The 25,997-nt window shown below is 39.2% G+C and overlaps 1 protein-coding gene across 1 annotated transcript in view; it reads right to left on the reverse strand.

The window, feature by feature from the left end:
* The window catches only part of LOC126253269 (uncharacterized), a 79,322-nt gene that overhangs the window by 43,654 nt on the left and 9,671 nt on the right, over positions 1 to 25,997 (reverse strand). The window contains exons 3-6 of the mRNA XM_049954483.1: positions 23,944 to 24,158; positions 4,822 to 4,989; positions 4,647 to 4,738; positions 1,987 to 2,172 (exon numbers count right to left, since the gene is read on the reverse strand). Of these exons, the coding sequence (XP_049810440.1) occupies positions 1,987 to 2,172; positions 4,647 to 4,738; positions 4,822 to 4,989; positions 23,944 to 24,158 (661 nt within the window). The remainder of the gene's footprint in view (positions 1 to 1,986; positions 2,173 to 4,646; positions 4,739 to 4,821; positions 4,990 to 23,943; positions 24,159 to 25,997) is intronic.

Raw genomic sequence — 25,997 nt, forward strand, 5'->3', positions numbered from 1 at the left:
AGAGTCGAGGGGTATGAAAGGGAAGCAGGGGTTGGGAAAGGAGTGAGACAGGGTTGTAGCCTATTCCCGATGTTATTCAATCTGTATATTGAGCAAGCTATAAAGGAAACAAAAGAAAAGTTCGGAATAGTTATTAAAATCCATGGAGAAGAAATAAAAACTTTGAGGTTCGCCGATGACATTGTAATTCTGTCAGAGACAGCAAAGGACTTGGAAGGGCAGTTGAATGGAATGGACAGTGTCTTGAAAGGAGGATATAAGATGAACATCAACAAAAGCAAAACGAGGATAATGGAATGTAGTCGAATTAAATCGGGTGATGCTGAGGGAATTAGATTAGGAAATGAGACACTTAAAGTAGTAAAGGAGTTTTTATATTTGGGGAGCAAAGTAACTGATGATGCAAAATTGTTAAGGCTTTCGTGGCCACTTGTTGACAAACTGCCTATTGGCTTCTGTCTCGGGTTCTTCAGCCGACGTTCATCTAATGATTTTTCTGACGTTTCGCCAGCACGAGTGGCTGGCATTGTCAAAGCTTCACCCTCCATTGCCGGCAATGGAGGGTGAAGCTTTGACAATGCCAGCCACTCGTGCTGGCGAAACGTCAGAAAAATCATTAGATGAACGTCGGCCGAAGAACCCGAGACAGAAGCCAATAGGCAGTTTGTTAACTGATGATGGTCGAAGTAGAGAAGATATAAAATGTAGACTGGCAATGGCAAGGAAAGCATTTCTGTAGAAGAGAAATTTGTTAACATCGAGTATAGATTTAAGTGTCAGGAAGTCGTTTCTGAAAGTATTTGTATGGAGTGTAGCCATGTATGGAAGTGAAACATGGATGATAAATAGTTTAGACAAGAAGAGAATAGAAGCTTTCGAAATGTGGTGCTACAGAAGAATGCTGAAGATTAGATGGGTAGATCACATAACTAATGAGGAGGTGTTGAATAGAATTGGGAAGAAGAGGTGTTTGTGGCACAACTCGACAAGAAGAAGGGACCAGTTGGTAGGACATGTTCTGAGGCAATAAGGGATCACAAATTTAGCACTGGAGGGCAGCGTGGAGGGTAAAAATCGTAGAGGGAGACCAAGTGATGAATACACTAAGCAGATTCAAAAGGATGTAGGTTGCACTAGGTACCGGGAGATGAAGAAACTTGCACAGTATAGGGTAGCATGGAGAGCTGCATCAAACCAGTCTCAGGACTGAAGACCACAACAACAACAACAACAACAACAACAACAACAACAAAGTTGTTGTCCCTTATTATCGCTAAGTCGATGTGCGCATAACGTACGGCACAAAACATGCCCTTATTATCGTACTTGACAGTACTCGAGACAACTTGGCTGTAGTCCCATGTGAAACGAAGTCCAATGAGGTTCCAGTAAAAGCGGAAGAATACATAGTGCAACGTTTACATCAGGTTTATTCTTATGATGAGTGGTTTAGTTACCTTGGATACAGCTAACAGCCGCACTTCAAGTAGCCAGAAGCATGAGAAGGTAGTCTTACAAGACTCAACTGCGCATGCGCATAAGCCCACTGGCGACTTCTCAAACGAACCTAATGTTAAGTTAACTGCTGTGACGTCACGCCCAGTAGTTTGTTGTTATGAATAATTGCAGTCTTCGTCCTAAAGCCATCGACACATTTTGCTGTTGGCAGGCGCTTGTGTGTGTGCTATGTTTCGTTTCTGTGAATTGCTCATTTCCTTTGCAACTTAAGTTTTATTTATTTATTTTTTCCTCATTTACGTTTTATTGCTGCAGTATTATATTGCAGTAACGGGCTAAAGTAAAATTGTTTGTTAGCGTACCAGTTCTTACCAGTCAAAACTAAAAAAATTAACTGAAAACGAAAACAACGAAAAATTTCCGGAATTCTTAAAAATTCCGGGTTTTTCCCCATTGTCCCGCAGCGTATACACCCTGTTTCTGTAACACTTAAGGTATTTGCAGTGGATTATTAAGGTATTAACTCACCTCTGTATACGGATCTCCTGGACAGTTGTGCTGTTCTCCAACGATTTCTCATTGTGTGTCGAACAGCGGCGTACACTCGCCTGCCACACATTCCAGCGCTGATCTCTATCTGCACAATGCTCTAGAAATCCAGTGGCCACTGCAGGCTGCAATGTGACTGTCCAAGGACCACGACCTGGTTGGCTTCTGCAGCAAAGTAATTTTGCAAAAAACTGGTGCAAATGGCTCTGAGCACTATGGGACTTAACAACTGTGGTCATCAGTCCCCTAGAACTTAGAACTACTTAAACCTAACTAATCTAAGGACATCACACACATCCATGCCCGAGGCAGGATTCGGACCTGCGACCATAGCGGTCACATGGTTCCGGACTGAAGCGCCTAGAGCCGCACGGCCACACCAGCCGATAGTAATTTTGCATATAGGATTTAGATTTACCTAAGTTGGGAGTCCGCAATGTGAAATGTAATTCATGGAGTTGAAAAAGAAAGAAAACTAGCATGACAATGTCGTTCACAATTTCTGAATTCTCTGTGCACAAGACATTCTCAAGCACAGTGGAGACAAAAAACATGTTAGTGTAATGGTGACTACGGTATGTCAGATGCTTTCAGTAATCTTTGGTGAAGCTCATTCTTTACAGGCAGAGCCTACAGCTCCATACTGCCTGTATTGATGGATTATGCCTCCTCTATGCCCTGAGTTACAATCTACTTTTTCCACTTTGTTGTCATTCAATTCAAGATTTTCTATTGCTTTAATTAGTAGCAATCTGCAGATAGAAAGACTTCTGAGTCATGAGTGTCATTAGCAACATTCTTCAATTCCATATTGAAAATTACCAGGAAATAATATCTTTCAAAAAAATACAAAATTTTGACAGCTGTCTATACAACATCTAAGACTACAACAGCTGAGAGAAGCAGCTGGACTATGGAGAGGTCCACAACTATTTAAGCAGCACAATACCATGGCTAGTTTGAGTCAATTACTAACATTCTCCATACAAAAGGACATGATTCAGAAATTATCTAATTTCATTGGAAAGCTATTGACATGTATGCTTCAAAAATTCAAATTTCAAAATACAAAAAAACAGTTGGGTACATTTGATTTATAGTTAAAGATCCAAAGGATGGTGTGGATCACTTGAAATGAAGATACACCATACACAGTACAGATTTATAATGGTCCATAGGATTCATAAGGTAGTGTAAAAATAGTGTCCACTAAAATAACATATTTGTCCTTATACATGTTCGAGCAGGATAAATAGTACAATTTGAGCCATATAGTACATTGTCGCTGTTGTGCATGTGTATAATAAATACATGTGCACACTGAGGAATGACCGACATTTGTAACTAACACCGTTAAGAATTCACAGCTACGAGCATTCACCATCAAGGTGTATCTGAAAAATAATGAGTCTCCCATTATATTTCCATGACTCTTTTGTTGCCATTTCGAGTTGAAACATATGATAAAGTCCTGGATGACTGTAGGTCGGTGCAACGATTCATGACTATTGCATCTTGTGCAACGAAATCCAGGGTGACAAAGATCACAGCAGACAGTAGAGCAAGTGGAGGAGGTGTGCCAGGCACTTATCCCAAGTTCTCACCATTCTGCTAGCAGACATGACTTGGCTCTATGTCAGATCGGTCGGATCATCTGTGATAACCTGCACTTCCACCCACATGAATTGTAGGCTGTACAGAAATTAAATGGGCAAGATGAAGTTACCAATGAAGCTTCACCTTGCAGTTCCTGGAACTTGCAGCAGCTGACCCGCACACGCAAGACAACATACCAACGTTGGATAAAGCCAATTTGGATCTAAACAGTCATGCAAATAAACAGAACTGGGTGCCACATAACCAAGGTCATCCCCTTCATCTGTGGTAGAAATACCTGTAATGTGAACATGCGACTGCACAGTGTGGCATGGCTTCATTTGGCACCATCAGTCCATATTTTTTTGGGAATTTGGCCACACAATAACAGTTACTAGCGATCACTATGTCCAAGTGGAAAATCGTTTTGTCCTTCCAACGTTCAATGATATATGGTTCCAACAGGTAGGGCCAACAGCCCATCGGTCCACATATGTCTTGCAGCATCATTTACCAGGTTGACTTCTTTCCAGGCCTGGAGTTCATTGGCCAGCACAATCACCTGATCTGACTACCCAGTGTCTTGTGAGCATACTTGAACAGTCAAGCGTATGCTACACATCCTCATACCACAGTTGAAATCAAGGAAAGGCTGCATACAGCTGTGGAGCAGATCCCACTGAACATGCCAAATCAGGTGATGGAAGCTCCTGTTTGCTACGGGGAGGAATGCACGGAACGTGATGGCAACCATTTGTATTGTGTCACATTCAGAATCAAGCAGAGGGCATATATGATACACAACATCATATATTTTTCTTTGTTTTCAGTGTCTATCTCAATAAATTTTGTAATTTGTTTCCAAGTTCTGTCTTTTTAATATCCTACTATTCATTCTGCTGGACCCTGTATAAAGATACTAGATAGTAAAAGAATAACTTTCTGCACAAAATCATTAAAAAATTAAGAAGTCAGCATACATACATAATTAATTGATAAATGGTTTTCTTTGTCCATTTACAAGGAGTACAATAAAGATATACCTGTCAGCTGCCATCATCTTCAAAACATCTTCAGGAAAGTCAGTCATAATAGATGAACCTTTAATCACATGTTTAAATTGATTCGTGGCAATCTGTAGACAAAATAGGTGCAACAAATTAAAAATGGTTTACACATTGTAACATGAAAAACTTCGATATAAACTTCATTACTGACCTCCAGTTTATCTCTATATGCTGTCTTCGCTTTTGCCAGTTTAAAAAGAATATTGTTAAGATTGGCCTTCTTGCTTCTTTCTAAATCTAAGCCATTTAAACGACCCTCAAGTAAAAATTTTTGGACTATCCGCTTTTGCTCCTCTGTCTTCGCACAACCACTTAATTTCTGTGGAAGATATGAAACATTTACTGAAGCATTCTTCATTATATTAAAGATGCAAATATAAACTGTGACAGCATACATGACGACGAGTCCTACAAGGAATGTTAAGAAAGTTAGGAAGATATATTTGCTCAGCAAGGGTGACAGGATACAAAATTCACAGTATCTCAGTGGTCACAAATATTCGATGATGAGAACGGAGATGTGGAGAATAAACAGAAAAAATTCAAAGGCATCATTCAATATGCCTTAGACAAGTATGTTTTTAAGGGATGGGAAAGATTCATCATGGTTTAATAGCCGTGTTAGAAAAGCGCTACGTAAACACGTAAACAAAGAGCACTCCATCTCAGATTCAAGAGAAGTAGAAACCTAGCTGACAAACAAAAGCTGACAGAAGCATAAATGAGCTTAAGAAGAGCAATGAGAGAAGTGTTCAATGATTTTGAAAGCAAGCCGTTGTTAACCGACCTGAGTAAACACCCTAAGAGATTTTGATCGTATGTAGAATCAGTAAGTGGGTCAAAATCATCTATTCATTCTCTCAGCAACCACACCAGCACCGAAATGGAAGATAACAGAGAGAAGGTCGAAATACTGAATTCGGTCTTCTGAAGTTGTTTCACCCCGGAAGATCGAACACTGTCCCTCCTTTCAATCGTTGTGCAAACGGCGAAATGGCAGCTATTGAGATAACCGATCACAAAATTGAAAAGCAGCTACAATCACTTAGTAGTGTAAAGGCTTCAGTCCCAGATGAGATTCCTATATTCTATAAAGATTATGGGAAAAAACTTGCTCCCCTTCTGTTGTTGTTGTGGTCTTCAGTCCTGAGACTGGTTTGATGCAGCTCTCCATGCTACTCTATCCTGTGCAACCTTCTTCATCTCCCAGTACCTACTGCAACCTACATCCTTCTGAATCTGCTTAGTGTATTGATCTCTTGGTCTCCCTCTACGATTTTTACCCTCCACGCTGCCCTCCAATGCTAAATTTGTGATCCCTTGATGCCTCAAAACATGTCCTACCAACCGATCCCTTCTTCTAGTCAAGTTGTGCCACAAACTTCTCTTCTCCCCAATCCTATTCAATACCTCCTCATTAGTTACGTGATCTACCCACCTTATCTTCAGCATTCTTCTGTAGCACCACATTTCAAAAGCTTCTATTCTCTTCTTGTCCAAACTGGTTATTGTCCATGTTTCACTTCCATACATGGCTACACTCCATACAAATACTTTCAGAAACGACTTCCTGACACTTAAATCTATACTCGATGTTAACAAATTTCTCTTCTTCAGAAACACTTTCCTTGCCATTGCCAGTCTACATTTTATATCTTCTCTACTTCGACCATCATCAGTTATTTTGCTCCCTAAATAGCAAAACTCCTTTACTACTTTAAGTGTCTCATTTCCTAATCTAATCCCCTCAGCATCACCCGATTTAATTTGACTACATTCCATTATCCTCGTTTTGCTTTTGTTGATGTTCATCTTATATCCTCCTTTCAAGACACTGTCCATTCCGTTCAACTGCTCTTCCAAGTCCTTTGCTGTCTCTGACAGAATTACAATGTCATCAGCGAACCTCAAAGTTTTTACTTCTTCTCCATGAATTTTAATACCTACTCCGAATTTTTCTTTTGTTTCCTTTACTGCTTGCTCAATATAGAGATTGAATAACATCGGGGAGAGGCTACAACCCAGTCTCACTCCTTTCCCAACCACTGCTTCCCTTTCATGCCCCTCGACTCTTATAACTGCCATCTGGTTTCTGTACAAATTGTAAATAGCCTTTCGCTCCCTGTATTTTACCCCTGCCACCTTCAGAACTTGAAAGAGAGTATTCCAATCAACATTGTCAAAAGCTTTCTCTAAGTCTACAAATGCTAGAAATGTAGGTTTGTCTTTTCTTAATCTTTCTTCTAAGATAAGTCGTAAGGTTAGTATTGCCTCACGTGTTCCAACATTTCTACGGAATCCAAACTGATCTTCCCCGAGGTCCGCTTCTACCAGTTTTTCCATTCGTCTGTAAAGAATTCGTGTTAGCATTTTGCAGCTGTGACTTATTAAACTGATAGTTCAGTACTTTTCACATATATCAACACCTGCTTTCTTTTGGATTGGAATTATTATATTCTTCTTGAAGTCTGAGGGTACTTCGCCTGTCTCATACATCTTCCTCACCAGATGATAGAGTTTTGTCAGGACTGGTTCTCCCAAGGCCGTCAGTAGTTCTAATGGAATGTTGTCTACTCCCATGGCCTTGTTTCGGCTCAGGTCTTTCAGTGCTCTGTCAAACTCTTCACGCAGTATCGTATCTCCCATTTCATCTTCATCTACATTCTCTTCCATTTCTATAATATTGTCCTCAAGTACATCGCCCCTGTATAGACCCTCTATATACTCCTTCCGTCTTTCTGCTTTCTCTTCTTTGGTTAGAACTGGGTTTCCATCTAAGCTCTTGATATTCATACAAGTGGTTCTCTTTTCTCCAAAGGTCTCTTTAATTTTCCTGTAGGCAGTATCTATCTTACCCCTAGTGAGACAAGCCTCTACATCCTTACATTTGTCCTCTAGCCATCTCTGCTTAGCCATTTTGCACTTCCTGTCGATCTCATTTTTGAGACGTTTGTATTCCTTTTTGCCTGCTTCATTTACTGCATTTTTATATTTTCTCCTTTCATCAATTAAATTCAATATTTCTTCTGTTACCCAAGGATTTCTATTAGCCCTCGTCTTTTTACCTACTTGATCCTCTGCTGCCTTCACTACTTCATCCCTCAGAGCTACCCATTCTTCTTCTACTGTATTTCTTTCCCCCATTCCTGTCAATTGTTCCCTTATGCTCTCCCTGAAACTCTCTACAACCTCTGGTTCTTTCAGTTTATCCAAGTCCCATCTCCTTAAATTCCCACCTTTTTGCAGTTTCTTCAGTTTCAATCTGCAGTTCATAACCAATATATTGTGGTCAGAATCCACATCTGCCCCTGGAAATGTCTTACAGTTTAAAACCTGGTTCCTAAATCTCTGTCTTACCATTATATAATCTCCCCTTCTAGCAGTAATTTATTGTAGATCGCTTCAGCAACGAAAGGTACCTAATGACTGGAAAAAAGCGCAGGTCATTCCCATTTTTAAGAAAGGCCCTAAGACAGATCCACACAATTGTAGGCCTAGGCCTATATTGTTGACGTGAATCTGTTGTAGAATTATGGAACACGTTTTATGTTCAAGAATTATCTTGGAAAATGAACAGCTCCTCTATGAAAATCAAGATGGATTCCACAAACAGAGACCTTGCGAAACTCAGCTCGCTCTGTTCCTCCATGAGATCCACAGCGCAATGGACAATGGCGCTCAGGTTGATGCTGTGTTCCTTGATTTCAGAAAGGCATTTGACACCATCCCACATTGCCATTTAATGAAAAAAATACGAGCTTACGGAGTATCGGAGCAGACCTGCCATTGGATTCAAGACTTTATTGCAGATAGAACTCAACACATTGCTCTTAACGGAACTAAATCGACAGATGTAAAGGTAATATCTGGAGTACCACAGGGAAGTGTGAGAGGACTGTTGCTGTTCACAATATATATAAGTGATCTAGTAGAAAGCGTCAGATGCCCTTTAAGGCTATTCGCAGATGATGCAGTTGTTTATACCAAAGTAGAATGCCAGAAGATAGTAAGAACTTGCAGAATGACCTGCACAGAATTGATGAATGGTGCAGACTCTGGCAGCTGACCCTGAACGTAAATAAATGTAACATATTGTGCAAACATAGGAAAAGAAATCCACTAGTGTACAGCTACACTATTGATGACAAACAGCTGGAGACAGCGTCTGCCATAAAATACCTATGCATAATTATCCACTCCGACCTTAAGTAGAATTACCATATAAATCAGATAGTGGGAAAAGCAGACACCAGACAGATTCATTGGAAGAATCTTAAGGAAATGTAACTCACCCATAAAAGCACTGGCTTATAAGGCACTTGTTCAGTCTGATTCTTGAATATTGTTCATCCATCTGGGATTCCTATCAGGTAGGACTGATAGAGAAGATCCAACGAAGAGCGGCAAGTTTCGTCACGGGATCATTTAACTGGCGAGAGAGCATTACGGAGATGCTAAACAAACTCCACTGGCAGATGTTACAAGAGAAACGTTGTGCATCGCGGAGAGATTTGCTACTGAAATTTCTGGACAGCACTTTTCAGGAGGAGTCGGACAACATATTACTTCCCCCCACATACATCTGGTGAGCAAGATGTATGAAACAGGCGAAATACCCTAAGACTTCAAGAAGAATATAATAATTCCAATCCCAAAGAAAGCAGGTGTTGACAGATGTGAAAATTACCGAACAATCAGTTTAACAAGCCACAGCTGCAAAATACTAACACGAATTCTTTACAGATGAATGGAAAAACTGGTAGAAGCTGACCTCGGGGAAGATCAGTTTGGATTCCGTAGAAATACTGGAACACGTGAGGCAATACTGACCTTACGACTTATCTTAGAAGAAAGATTAAGAAAAGACAAACCTACGTTTCTAGCATTTGTAGACTTAGAGAAAGCTTTTGACAATGTTGACTGGAATACTCTCTTTCAAATTCTAAAGGTGGCAGGGGTAAAATACAGGGAGCGAAAGGCTATTTACAATTTGTACAGAAACCAGATGGTAGTTATGAGTTGAGGGACATGAAAGGGAAGCAGTTGTTGGGAAGGGAGTAAGACAGGGTTGTAGCCTCTCCCCGATGTTATTCAATCTGAATATTGAGCAAACAGTAAAGGAAACAAAAGAAAAATTCAGAGTAGCTATTAAAATCCATGGAGAAGAAATAAAAACTTTGAGGTTCACCGATGACATTGTAATTCTGTCGGAGACAGCAAAGGACTTGGAAGAGCAGTTGAATGGAATGGATAGTGTCTTGAAAGGAGGGCATAAGATGAACATCAACAAAAGCAAAACGTGGATAATGGAATGTAGTCGAATTAAGTCGGGTGATGCTGAGGGAATTAGATTAGGAAATGAGACACTTAAAGTAGCAAAGGAGTCTTGCTATTTGGGGAGCAAAATAACTGATGATGGTCGAAGTAGAGAGGATATAAAATGTAGACTGGCAATGGCAAGGAAAGTGTTTCTGAAGAAGAGAAATTTGTTAACATCGAGTATAGATTTAAGTGTCAGGAAGTCATTTCTGAAAGTATTTGTGTGGAGTGTAGCCATGTATGGAAGTGAAACATGGACGATAAATAGTTTGGACAAGAAGAGAATAGAAGCTTTTGAAATGTGGTGCTACAGAAGAATGCTGAAGATTAGATGGGTAGATCACATAACTAATGAGGAAGTATTGAATAGGATTGGGGAGAAGAGAAGTCTGTGGCACAGCTTGATCAGAAGAAGGGATCGGTTGGTAGGACATATTCTCAGGCATCAAGGGATCACAAATTTAGTATTGGAGGGCAGCATGGAGGGTAAAAATCGTAGAGGAAGACCAAGACTTGAATACACTAAGCAGATTCAGAAGGATGTAGGTTGCACTAGGTACTGAGAGATGAAGAAGCTTGCACAGGATAGAGTAGAATGGAGAGCTGCATGAAACCAGTCTCAGGACTGAAGACCACAACAACATCAACATCTCATGTATTGACCACGAGGAGAAAATTCGGGAAATTAGAGCCAATACAGAGGCTCACCAACAATCATTCTTCCCACACACTATTCGTGAGTGGAACAGGGCTGGAGGTATCAGATAGTGGTACAGAAACTACCCTCCGCCACACACCATTATGTGGCTTGTGGAGTATGATGTATATGTACAAAATCAGGAATGAAAACAAAACACACACACAATAATAACTTTATAACAGTGACTACAAGTTACCACTAAACAAAAAAATCAATTATTGATAAAATTATTTAATTGGATAGGTAAATAATCTACTCGCCAAGCGGCAGCAGAACACACACATAAAAGACTTTTGTGATTGGCAAGCTTTCAGATCCAGTAGCTCCTTCTTCAGGCAGAAGGATTGAAGGGGAAGGAAGAAGAGTGTAGGAAAAGAACTGGAGAGGTCTAGGAAAAGGGGTAGATTTTGGGAAAGTCACCCAGAAACGCAGGTCAGGGAAGACTTACCGTATGGGATGAGAAGGAAGAATCAGTCTTTCCTTCTCATCCCATACAGTAAGTCTGTCCTGACTCAGGGTTCTGGTTGGCTTTCCCAAAATCAACCGCTTTTCCTAGGCCTCTCGAGTCCTTTTTCTTCGCCCTTCTTCCTTCCCCTTCGACCCTTCTGCCTGAAAGAGCAGCCTCTGGCTCCGAAAGCTTGCCAATCACAACAGTCTTTTATGTGTGTGTTCCGCCGCTGCTTGGTGAGAAGATTTTTTACCAATTAATTTTTATCTATCCAATTAAGTAACAAAAAAGTTATTTGCAACACTTGCAGTGTGAACAACTATCTTTTAACAATTAATAATTCTTACAATAGTGTGTTTACAATGAACAATACATTTCTGCTTAAATTCTAACATGTTTCCAAGAATATCAACATGCAACTAGTTGTACACAACATAACCACAGTTAGATATAGCTAGAAACAATGTTTCACTTGTCAGGCACCAAGAAATATACTTGGTAACAATTATGATACCTGTACAACGATGCCAAGCTAATCATATTTGGATAATATGATCACACAGAGTCCTGAATGGATGACATAGCAATAAGCATTCCTGGCACACAGAAACAATTGAAAGAGTTGAAAACAAATGAATCACCAGGTCCAAATGGAATCCCATTTCAGTTTTACAAAGAGTATACAACGTCATTGGTCCCTTACTTAGTTTACATTTATCACAAATCTCTCAAACAGCACAAAGTGCCAAGTGACTGGAAAAAAGTGCCCATAACCCCTGAATATAAGAAAGATAAAATAATTACAGACCAATATCCTTAACATTGGTTTTCTGCAGAATTCTAGACCATATTCTCAGTTGGAATATCATAAATTTCCTAGAGACCAAAAAGCTCATGTCGACAAATCAGCAAGGTTTTAGAAAGCATCACTTGTGCAAAACCCAGCTTGCTCTTTTCTCAAATGATACAATGTAAACTATAGATGAAAGGCAACAGGCTAATCTCACATTTCTAGATTTATGAAAAGCATTCGACATGGTACCACACTGCAGATTGTTAGCGAAGGTATACGCATACAGAATAGGCTCCCAGATATGTGACCCAGTTGAAGACCTCTTAATTAATACACTGCTGGCCACCGTAAATGCAACACCCTGAAGGAAGCATCCGAATCAAGTGAAATTTACACCATGGGTTTGCAGCGATGAGATATGCAACTGATTAGAATTTCAGCGCAGACACACATCACGCGCGCCTGTGGCGCCACCTCATAGCGCCATTTAAGGCTTGGCGATTTCGACGAGTGTACGTTCGGCACGTGTGTTTACCTTGTGTTTGTTTCACAAGACGATCAGTTATGCCTCGTAGACAACAGCGAACATCTTTTGATCAAGTATCCGAGTTCGACAGAGGAAGGATAGTGGCTTACCGAGATTGTGGATTATCATACAGAGAAATCGCTAGTCGTGTTGGACGAAACCAAACAACTGTAATGCGGATATGTGACCGTTGGATGCAGGAGGGTACGACAGACCGACGTGGTCGATCGCATTCACCTCGGTGCACCACTGCACGTGCTGATAGGCAAATTGTGCGCATGGCAGTGACGGATCACTCAGTGACATCCCGAACCATAGCACAGCACATTGCGTCTGTAACGCATCATCCAGTGTCTGCGCGTACCATTCGACGCCATTTACAGCAGAGTGGTCTGTCCGCAAGACGTCCATTGCTTTGTCTACCATTGACGCAGAACCACAGACGTCTCCGTCGCCAATGGTGTGATGACAGACGGATGTGGACGGCAGAATGGAATGACGTTGTCTTTACTGACGAGGCACGCTTCTGTCTGCAGCACCACGATGGTCGGATTCGAGTGTGGAGACACCGTGGAGAGAGGATGCTGGACAGCTGCATTATGCACCGCCACACTGGTCTTGCACCGGGTATTATGGTATGGGGCGGTATTGGATATTACTCTCGCACGCCTCTAGTACGCATTGCCGGTACTTTAAATAGCCGGCGCTACATATCTGAGGTGCTGGAGCCAGTTGTCCTTCCTTACCTTCAGGGCTCGGCCACAGCCATATTTCAACAGCATAATGCGCGACCACACGTGGCACGCATTGTCCAAAGGTTCTTCATCAATAACCAGATTGAATTGCTTCCCTGGCCGGCTCGCTCTCCGGATCTTTCGCCGATAGAAAACATGTGGTCATGGTTGCTCAATGAGTGACCCAGATTACATCCCCAGCTGCCACACCAGATGATCTTTGGCAACGTGTGGAAGCTGCTTGGGCTGCTGTACCCCAGGAACACAGCCAATGTCTCTTTGACTCAATGCCGAGACGTGTGGCAGCGGTGATCTCCAACAATGGCGGCTACTCTGGCTACTGATTCTGGCAGGAACCACATGTCACAGACGTCTGTAAATGTAATCATTTGATACTTGGTCAACATGTTATCTACAAAATAAATCTTGTTGTGCTACCTCTTGTCTTTCTTGGTGTTGCATTTACGGTGGCCAGCAGTGTAGAACACAGTGTACTGCCCTCAACAGCAAGTGTTCATCAGAGCCAGGGGTAACATCAGGAGTGGCCCCAGGAAGTGTGATAGGACCATTTGCTGTATACATAATTGATCTGGCAGACTGGGTGGGCAGCAATCAGCGGTTGTTTGCTGATGATGCTATGGTGTCCAGGAAAGTGTTGAAGATAAGTGAGTGTAGAATGATACAAAATGATCTAGACAAAATTTGTAGTTGCTGTGATGAATGTCAGCTGGCTCTTAATGTAGAAAAATGTACGTAAATACAGATTATTATGAAAAACAGTAATGTTTGGGTTCAGCAGTCACATCATTTAAATATCTGATCATAATGTTGCAAAGCGATATGAAATGGAACTAGCAAAAGAGGATTGTGGTAGGGAAGGTGAACAGTCAGCTTAGGTTTACTGGGAGAATTTTAGAATAAGTGCGGTTCATCTGTAAAGGAGACCATATAGAACACTAGTGTGATCTACGGTATTCTTTAGTATTGCACGAGTGTTTGGGATCTCTAGCAGTTCAGACTGAAAGAAGACATCAAAGCAATTCAGAGGCAAGCTGCTAGATTTGTTATCAGTAGGTTCGGAATTCAAGTGGGAATCCCTGGAGGGAAGAAGACATTCATTTCGAGAACACTACTGAGAAAGTTAAGAGAACCGGCACTAGAAGCTTAATTGCAAAACATCCTACCGCCTCCAACATCCATTTTGCATAGGGACCACAAAGATAAGATACCAGAAATTAGGACTCATACAAAGGCATATAGACAGCCATTTTTCCCTCGCTGTATCTGTGAGTGGAACAGCAAAGGAAACGACTACTTGTGCTGTAGGGTACCCACCACCATGCACCATGTGGTGGCTTGCAGAGACTGTATGTAGACGCAGATGTAGAATAAAGGCTTCTTCTTTTTTAACCATATCTGAAGATGATCATTATGTACAAGAATCAACACTCTGATGACAAACAAAGAATGAAGTTCTATACTTCCTGGATCACTACCTTTATTCGCAACTACATCACAGCTTGTAAAACTATGAAAACTCTGACTTTCATAACCAAAATGGATTTACCCATAAAGAGAAAGTAAGTGTTGGAGAGAACAGGACTATTATGGATTAAAGTTGTCAATGACTTCTGGATAAGGACTACACAGCATAAAATAAGTGGGAAATCCATAATAATAATAATAATAATAATAGTACACACAACTCTAAACAGTTCCAGAGGTTAAGATTTATGCCCCGTCTTATTCGTTCATGCGTATTGATGCGGTGCTGTGACATTGCCTTCCTCTGACCTTTGCACTCATTTATGTTACCAGTAGTAGGGAAACCTTAAGCTTAAAGCAGATATTGAGCCATGGTGCAATGCAGCATTGTTCACATTAACATTCCATCTTCTCCTCATGTTGTCTTTTTCTTTCTTTTGCCAATGTTGCACCCGAATACTTATTTCTTCTGCTTTGAAAAGCTTTAGTGTTTTCATTTTAAACATGTTTCTTTCTGTTATTTCATATTCTTTGATTGTGTTTGTCTCTACATCTTTTATTTCTGTAATCCATGGAACTGTCAATTTATTTTTCCAGAAATACAGTAATATCTGTTTCATCAGCTCATTCTCATTCATTTGTTGCAGGTGCCCAAAGACAATTACTATTTGCTTCTTCATTGTTTCTGATATTTTCTTTATATTTTCATAGACCTTTTCCTCCTCATTTTCCAACCATCTGTAGTTTGTACTGCACCCATTATTTTTCTAATAATATGTCTTTTGAGCACCTCTATTCAGCGCAGCTTGTAGTTCATCGAAGCACAGATATGCAAGACTCTCGTCTTACCACAGTGATATAGTTTTGTTTTCCTAGATATGCATTTCTTGCTGTAGATATTTTTTGTCAAACCCTATGTTCTTTCCATTTTATTAACCCATACACATACTGTAACTTTTTTTTTGGTCCATCCTACTGTATGGTTTCTCCAAGATATTTAAATTTATTAACGTGCCCTATTTTACCTGTCTGTTTTTCTTTGTATTTTGGTGCATTTTTATATTTGTCATGAACTTCTTTTTTCAGCTGAAATTTTTAGATCACTTTACCTACTATTTTTCCCTGAAGATTTATCTGAGTAATTGATTTTGTCTGATTTTATGAAAGTATTGAAAATCAGCTGTAAAAGTCAGGCAGTGTACATTAATTCTATTTCTTTTCCTATTCAGAATTACTGGTTCAAATTTTGTGATCTTTTTGCTCCAAATCCCGAATCTTATAATTTTTTTCCTTAAAATGCAGTTAAACAGTAAAGGTGATAAGCTGTCCCCTTGTCTAACACCAATTTTTGTTTCAAATGGCTGAGATACTTCTCCCACAAATTTAACTTTAGATGTTGTATTTCCTAAGAGTTAGATGAATTTTGTTTGCTAATTTTGCTTTAAGACCAAATTCCCTAATGATTTTATCTATTGTCTCTCTGTCTACTGAATTAAAGGCTTTCTTTAAGTCAATAACAGCACTATTATAGGTTTACTGGTCAAAACTCAGCGATTTTAAGTAAAAAAGATCTAAAAAATTAAAAAACAGCCGACCAGTTGCAAAGGATAAAGTAATCTTTACCTAGGTTTCAATAGATATAAATCTATCTTCTTCAGAAGACGGCCTGGGGACAATGAACATCATAATTTATATTCAAGGTAAGATACATGAGTCAAGAATAAAGTATAACATATATTAGGAGAATCTTGTATTACAACATGTGAGAAGGATTGCTGATACTTACAGTATTACATTAACATGGAATGAAGTATCCTAGTCGTTTTTGCAAACATTTACATAACTCAGTTAATCCAAATAAAACATAGCCCTGAGAACAGGGTTTGTCAGACATATAAAAATTAAGAACATAGTAGTTGAAGAGCGCATGGGCGACTGAGTAAAATCGGCCAGCGTAGTAGCACTGCGGCCAGGGCAGGTGGCGCTCAGGTCGCAAACTATTTGCCGATTAGCGTACTGAAGTAACATGTGAAGTATCAATATTAAATGCATCCTTAGATAGAGTTACAAAAATAAATAAAATCATTTACCACTCCCGTTGTGACATTCTGGGAGTTATAGGAGCAATACGTAGAACATTCATCAAAAAAGGCAGGTGGCGCTTTCGCCGTGAGTAATATGTAGTGGCATATACAGCCAGAATATAAAGGTTATATTACCATAATAGTGAAGCACATAGGATGTATATAAGTAAAAATTTAAGAAAATCGTAATGGCTCTTAAGTCATAATTATGAAACCTGGGCTACAATCCAGTTAATACATATGTTAGAATGAGAAAAAATTATTACATGAAGGCCCGTATAGTGGCAGCCATACATCGTGAGAAAAATATATTATATAACAGGCAGTGAGCTAAAAGATAAGAAAGTGCATTATAGCTTCCTGAGGAAATAGAGTACTGAGGTTACTAGCATTTATGTTATATATTAAACAGTACGGGTTTAAAGCCTTCGAAAAATTGTCTACAGGCAAGGTTCAGCTGATCATTCAGTATATTGCCGTCTTTGAGCTCAAGATGTTTAAAAATAAATAACTCTTCCCACAGATCTAGTCTCCGTCCTTTGACTTGTCTGTGTAGGATAACCGTGTCTTCTAACTGTTTAGGCGTATGGCCGGCTATCAAGAGGTGTTCAGCAAAAGTAGAGTTGCGAATATTCATTCCTTTTTTACCTAATAGATGCTCTTTATATCGTGTTTTCACAGCTCTGCCTGTTTGACCAATGTAATATGAGGGGCAGTTATTACAGGTTAGTTTGTAAATACCTGAATTAGAAAACCAATCCCTGGCAATCTCTACTGACTGTACAAGATTTCTTTTTAAACTGTTATTTGTAGAGAAAGAGACGTTACAGTTATATTTTTTATTTAGAAGACGTTTGATCCTATAAGATATGTTACCCAAGAAGGGGATGGAAATAAATTTTTTAGTTTCTATGGTATCTGTGGGGAGGTTATTTCTCAAAATCGAGCAATTTTGGGAATTTTTCTTATTGAGCAGGTAATCGATCATATTCTGGTTGTACCCATTATTGACTGCAATAGCTTTGATGACATTCAATTCCTTTTTTTGGGCCGTAGGTGATAAAGGAGTGGTTACCATTCGATGAATGGCGGAATGAAAAAATGCCAGTTTATGAGCTTTTGGATGAGTACGCTAATCGGCAAATAGTTTGCGACCTGAGCGCCACCTGCCCTGGCCGCAGTGCTACTATGCTGGCCGATTTTACTCAGTCGCCCATGCGCTCTTTAACTACTATGTTCTTAATTTTTATATGTCTGACAAACCCTGTTCTCAGGGCTATGTTTTATTTGGATTAACTGAGTTATGTAAATGTTTGCAAAAACGACTAGGATACTTCACTCCATGTTAATGTAATACTGTAAGTATCAGCAATCCTTCTCACATGTTGTAATACAAGATTCTCCTAATATGTGTTATACTTTATTCTTGACTCATGTATCTTACCTTGAATATAAATTATGATGTTCATTGTCCCCAGGCCGTCTTCTGAAGAAGATAGATTTATATCTATTGAAACCTAGGTAAAGATTACTTTATCCTTTGCATCTGGTCAGCTGTTTTTTAATTTTTTGACGTGGAACCGTTGCTGTAGCGCAGCTATGTTTAAAATATTAAAAAGATCTGTTCTGTGCAGGACCTTCCCTTTTGAAACACACCCTGACACACTTCCAGCTGTTTTCTGAAGTTTCAACAACTCTGTTCAGGAGAATTTTTGATAAATTTTATATGAAGTTACATTCCTCCATAATTTGTGACATTTTGTTTGTCTACCTGTTTATGTAATGGATGGATTAACTCTCATCTGTTTTCCAAATGTTCTCAAAAAACAAGTATATATCACTTTTAATCTATGGTCCTGACAATTTCAATAATTCTGTTATTTTTTAATGTTTTGGTGGCTCCATGAGGTTTTAGTTCTGTTGGTGGCAAATCTTCATGATTTTCTGGTATTGCTGGAGACTCAAATTGGACTGTTGGAACTGGACAGTTTAAGAGACCTCCACAAAATATTGCTAATATTTTAAGATTTTCCTTGTTATTTAATCCTATTTTGCCAGATTCATCTTTGAAACAAATACCTGATGCTTTGTAGCCTTCAAGTATGTATTAGAAGTCTGATAAACATTTCTAGAATTATTTTTGGTGACACTTTCTTTTATTTCTATAAGCTGAGTTTTTTCAAAGGTTCTTTTGATTTTCTAGATTACTGTTGAAATTTCTTTTCTTTCTTGTTTGAATTGTTCCAAATGATGATTTTTTTTAACATCTCAATTTTCTCCATTTATGAGCCCTTCGTTCTAGTGCTTCTTCACACTTCTTTTTTGTTCCTGGCCAATACTAATGTTTTCCTGCCACTTTCTATATTATTAATGATTATAAAATATCATTATGACCCAGTTCTGTTGCAAAAGTTGCTGGTTGCTAACACATGCCAGTGAACTCTGACAAATGAAAAATTTTATTACCACAATTTGGCTTGCATGAGAAGAGGTAATGGCAGACAATTACTTATCAATAAACTGCATACCAATGTCCTAAACTTCAACACAACAATTCATGGAGTGGATGTATGTGAATTCATTCAGATGGGGAAGTAAATTTTGGCAGATCGCCACTAACAATGTCCATGTACCACTGACTTTAGTCAGGAGACAGATCTGTTGAATACAGAAAGCTGTGTAGGGATTTCAAAGTCAAATGAGCTAATAGATACAACATGCAAACAGATTAATGTATTTTTTACCTTGCAACAGGTAATATATTTTTTAAATTGTGGCAGGTAACTGAAAGGGGAGGTCACTTTTCAAGCCTCAAACACCTTCTCATTGCAAAGATGTTCCTACTGGTACGTATACTGTTGACAATTAGGATTCCTATGTATATCATGACTCATCATTAACAAAGTGTTTACTCATTCCTCCCACATCTAATGGAATTACTCCTGTACCCATTATAACCTTTGAGTGCTATGATGTGTGATTAGTAGATGGAAAATACTGACTCAGCCAGTACCACCCATTTAGTTTGACCTATGATGGAGTGATCAAAATGGTAGACATAAACCACTCATTCCAATATAATATGCATAAAGTTCACATCTTAATAAGAATCATTATTACTGTCATGACACCATATTCGTACCTACATCAACTCCCAAGCAAACTGCCTCCTTTCAATTTAACCTACATCTCGCACTTTGCTACATACCACGCTATCACCGCAACATACACTCTAGAAGATTATATGAAAATTAAAATAAATATTGTCAGTGTTCTGTTTTATCTTCGCTTGTGCCACATGTCACAGCATCATTACGTCAGGGGTCAAAACCAACAGGCGGCATTGGTAAGTTCAATCCTTCAAGCAAACACACTCACGTAAGATAGTAGCTTTTGTGCCCCACAACAAGCAGACAATAATGGATGGTGTAGCTGTTCATGTTGATACTGAAAAACACTGTAGTGGTGACAGAGCTGTTGCAGTGAGGTTCAATCATCTGCTGTTGCAAGAATTTGTGGGCAAGGCAAAAATAGAAGATGTCAGTGATTAAATAGTCATCAATCTGAAGTTTGGTTTTGACAGCACAATGCTTTATTATAATGGTCCTGTTCCAAGAGTTGTATTCTTGTCTTCCTTTGAGCTGAGAACTGACTTTTTCATCCAATCATTAATGAGACTTATCATTTAACCATGAATTCGAAGCAGCGTGCATTTGACAAATGTCACATTTGCAAATCATGGCCAGAGCCAAGTCATGTCAAGCAGCAGAAAGAAAAAACAGCACTAAAAGGTGATCAAATTAAAACATAATACTCGGCACATGAGCCATTAAGCCACATCACATTAAGAATTTTCAAGAAATATTCAAACAGCACAAGACAATATCAAAAGATAAAAAAAGAAATGGAAATATAGGTTAATCTCCCAATTATGATGGTTAACAAACAATGCAAGCTTTTTCAAACCAACAGCTCAATTCATGGAATCAATACTAGAAATAAGAATAATCTTCACAAGGATTTAAAGTCACTTAGTCTTGTACAAAAAGGTGTGCATTATTCAGGAACACACATTTTCAATAACTTGCCAGCAGCCATAAAAATCTTAACAACCAATGAAATTCAGTTTAAGAGAAGCCTAAAGGATTTATTGGTGGCCAACTCCTTCTATTCCATTGATGAATTTCTTAGTAAAACCAACTGATTTGTATATAAGTACAACATAACTTCTGCACAATTTCAGTGCAGTAATGTGTTCATTGAAAATTTGTGTGTGTGTGTGTGTGTGTGTGTGTGTGTGTTAGTATAATCTAACTTCTGCACCATTTCAGTGCAGTAATGTGTTCATTGTAAATAAGTATTACAGTAGTTGTATTACCTTATAAATAAATAAAAAACTTTTTTATTTTAAATTCAGTGCATTAGTATTTGTAAAATTACTCTTAGTGTTCATTAAAAAATGACGATCATTCCACTTGGGACCTGTGGAATGGTACATTAGCTTATTTGTTTTAATTGTAAATATTTGTCATGTATTGTTGTTTTTCTGACATGTTCCACATCCTGGAGGACCTCCTCACTACGGATCAATTGGAATGAAAGTAAATCTAATCTAAAAATCTAAATTCACATAATATTCTCGATACTTTCATAGATTTGGTCTATTTTTCTAGGTTAGCTGGGCACTGGAGAAATCTAATTCTATGTGCTTCTCCAGTAATATTTCTTACAAATGTGTATTGCAAAATGGTTTCAGGAGCTGACAGATTAGAAATGTTGTCTGACATGCCATTTTAAAGAAGACATCCCCCACCAATTCCAACAGGAGTTCACCAGGAAGTCTTTCAAGCTTTTACATACAGTGCCTGAACAGTTACCTTTTGCCTTGAGAAAATATAGGTTTCATACTTCATGGACAACTGAAGAATCACATTATTAAAACACATTAAATACATGTCACTTTCAGTCCCTATATTGTGCATTTTAAATCTAAGCTACATACCACACAAAACAATGGAAAATCCAGGATGGAATGTAACAATATTATGAAAAGGAAATTTGCTACTCACCATATAGCGGAGATGCTGAGTCGCAGACAGCCATGATAAAAAGAATGTCACAAATATAGCTTTCAGCCAGTAAGGCCTTCGTTAAAATTAAATGACAGAGACATACATACACACTCATGTAAATGCAACTCACTTACGCATGACTGCAGTCTAAGCCAACTGAGTAGGACCAGGTGAAACAAATGGGGAAGTTGTTGAAGTCCTGGAGGAATGTGGATAGGGTGTCCTCACCCTCGATCCAGATTGCAAAGATGTCAATAATGAATCTGAACCAGGTGAGGGGTTTAGGATTCAGGGTGTTTAGGAAGGATTCCTCTAGATGGCCCATGAATAGATTGGAACATGATGGTGCCATGCCGCTGCCCATAGAAGTACCCCAGTTCAGATTCATTGATGACATTTTTGCTATCTGGATTGAGGGTTAGGACACCCTGTCCACATTCCTCCAGAATCTCACAACTTCCCCCCTTTTTGCTCCACCTGGTCGTACTCAATCCAGCAAGGCACCTTCCTAGATGTTGACCTCCACCACAAAGATAGCTACATCAGTACCTCTGCCCATTTCAAACCTACTAACCACCAGCAATACCTCCACTTTCACAGCTGCCACCTGTTCCATACCAGAAGTCCCTTCCATACAGCCTAGCCACCCATGGTCATCGCATCTGCAGTGACGACCGGTCCCTCTTGGAATATACCAAGGGTGTCACTGAAGCCTTCACAAACCGTAATTATCCTCAAAACCTTGTACAAAAACAAACTTCCGGTGCCTTATCTTTCCACCCTCCCAACACCTCACAAAGTCCACCGTCCGGCCACAGAGAACCATTCCCCTCATAATAGTACCATCCAGAATTGGAGCAACTGAATTACATTATCTGTCAGGGTTTCGACTACCTTGTTTCATGCCCTGAAATGGGAAATGTCCTGCTCACTATCCGTCCCACCCCTTCCACAGTGGTATTCTGCCATCCACTGAACCTACAAAATACACTCGTCCATCCCTACACATCCTCTGCTACCAACCCTTTACCTCATAGCTCATAATACACCTCTAATAGACCTGTCCCATACACCCTCCCATCACCACCTACTCCAGTCCAATCACAAACATCACCTATCCAATCAAAGGGAGGGCTATCTGTGAAACCAGTCATGTGTTCTACAGGCTAAGCTGCAACCACTGTGCTGCATTCTATGTGGACATGACAACCAACAAGTTGTCTATCCACATGAATGGCCACCAAAAAACTGCGTCCAAGAAACAAATGGACCACCTGGTTGCTGAGCACGCTGCAAACATGACATCCTTCATTTCAATGACTGCTTCACAGCCTGTGCCATATGGATCCTTCCCACCAACACCAGATTTCCTGAACTGCACAGGTGGCAACTTTCCCTGCAATATATCCTACATTCTGTAACCCTCCTGGCCTCAACCTTCGTTTGTCATTGTCCTCTCCCATCCAGCCCCTTCTCTGTTCCCACCATTTCAGAACTACACAGTTCTCACTCCACCATCACACCCAGTCTTTTTACTTCTCTCATTTTCCGCTATCGCCCCCCCCCCCCCTCCCAACCTCTCTGCAGCCCTCCATCTAACCTCCCAACTGCACGTAGCTACGCTACCCTCTTTCCACCTTGTCCCTGCACGCTCTCCGACAGCACACCACGGTCCACCATCCCCACCCTACTATCCTTCCCCCTGCCTGCACCAGCCTTCTCCTTACCCCCCCTCCAGTCACCACTCCCATCATGCACTGGTGCTGCTTCTCGCAGTTGGCCTCAGTTGCTTGAGACTGCAGTCATGTGTGTATGAGTTGCATTTGGCGAGTGTGTATGTGTGTTTCTGTCATCTAATTTTGATGAAGGCCTTACGGCCGAAAGCTATATTTGTGACAGTCTTTATCGTGCCTATTTGCGGCTAAGTATCTCCGCTATATGGTGAGTAGCAACTTTCCTTTTCATAATATTGCTACCTACAATATAATATGTATTTGTTGTTGTATGTGTCAGCAGTGATCCCCTTATTTTACATATCATATAATATTTGAATTAAAATTAAGAAATTAAGTAAAACAAGCAGACATGATCCTTATTAAATTCTGCTTCTACCTTGAAAGTAGAATAGATAGGTTCACTGGTATACTTTAGTGAACGAACATGTTTGGCTCGTTCATGAATACCCATGTAAGCTTTGCGAGGTACCACTTTCGCATTTGCTATGTGAAGAGTCTTAATAGTGCCCCAAGTTGCATCAAGAGGTGCACCAATTTTTTCTATAGGAACCAGAACATCTTCAAATATGTCTGTTGTAGAAGTTTCAGTTGCTGCAAAATAAAAACAACTTTCAGTTCCACAAACATGATATCACTTTAACTTCAAATCAGTTTAAAAACCATACTAATATGTTTACAACTGTTTTGTGCACGATGCAAAAAAAAAAATCAGAAATATTATTGTATTATAGTATGGTAAATTTTCATGGAGGTTCAGTAATAATGAAAAGTTCATAAATATTCTCCAAAATTTCTGCCTCGTGTACGACATGCAAGTCCTTACCTCAATGTCATGTTTACTGTTTCCCCACAATTAATGTTCTTTTTCTTTCTATATTTTGTGATGCTTCATATCTCACTCACCCCACTGAACTTATGCCTGTCTTTCAGCATCATTAATATAATTTTTTTTTCATTCTACAACAAATGCAAAAAAATTATGTTGCTGTTTTCTAAATGAACAATTTGGGGTATTAGAGTCATAATGATGTATCCACAAAAAGTGTGTCTAGAGATGAAGGCAAAAAAAAATTATGCAACCATAGAAACACTATCACTGCTACCACCAAATTCACGTTTCTGATAATTGTGATACCTCATGGAACTTAGAGTGTGCTTACTTCATTCAACAATTTCCCAGCTATAAGTGCCCAATATTGCAGTTATACCGTTAGCACTCCAAACTCCTGAATTGCTTTTGCTCCCTCAGTCTATTGTAATCTCTCTGACATTACAATTTTATACATACATATGGGTTCACCTGTATGTTTTTCTAACTACAACTTGTTCTTGATACCACCTGTTGTTTTACCATTTGCACAAGTTCCATTAAAGTTATTTATCAGAGAGAGCAAATATGGTTATGAAATTTCTGAAATTATCTGAATTGTTAAGCATAATTATAATCCCCGCTAATGGAAAGCAAAGTAGTTTTTTCTGTAACTCTATAACAACAGAAATTTTAGCCATAAACTTTTTCGTGGATCAACAAACAGTCTGAACTCTGAAACAAAGTTTCTTGTTTGTGAATTAGCAAGATTGATTTTAGTTTAACATTTCACGAACATCACAGTTACTGAAGATCAAGATTTCAGCCATGCAGTTCGTTAAGAAATCCTTTCTGCATTCACATGATGTGCTTCTGGAAAGCCAAAGGGGAAGTCTAAATCACAATGGGCATACGGAGATTTTAAAACCCTTCCTCCCTATTACGAGGCCCCTGCCTTAATCTGCACCAAATAGGCTAATGTGAGAGCAATATAAGCAGTATGCTACACTGGACAGCTGTCATAATCCCCATTCACTGTTAGCAAGAAGGATAACATATCGTAATTTTTAATCTCAACAATATTTCAAAGGCACTGCTTAAACTGCAATCGTCTATATCAAAAGCAAGCTATTGTCGGAATATTTCATACATTTTTTTACAATAGTAACTCAAGTCACACACAAAAAATTAAAAAAACTTAAGTGCGTCATTCGACTGCTTCTCTGCAACAGCATACTTCATTATAGTCGTATTTTGCACTATTTTGTGAAAACACTTGATGCTGACAGAAAAAAATTAAGTGGCTAAAAATATGTTCAGATCATTATTTACCTTTAATTAAATGACCTCATGATGTTAAGTAAAGTGTTCTATAAGATTTCACAGTGCATCTCCAGAATGTAGAGCATAATAAGGCATGTAAAATATGCATTAATGGAAACTTGGAACACGTGAGGCAATACTAACCTTACGACTTATCTTAGAAGAAAGATTAAGAAAAGGCAAACCTACGTTTCTAGCATTTGTAGACTTAGAGAAAGCTTTTGACAACGTTAACTGGAATACTCTCTTTCAAATTCTGAAGGTGGCAGGGGTAAAATACAAGGAGCGAAAGGGTATTT

Source organism: Schistocerca nitens, chromosome 4, assembly GCF_023898315.1.
Source record: "Schistocerca nitens isolate TAMUIC-IGC-003100 chromosome 4, iqSchNite1.1, whole genome shotgun sequence".
NCBI lineage: Eukaryota > Metazoa > Arthropoda > Insecta > Orthoptera > Acrididae > Schistocerca > Schistocerca nitens.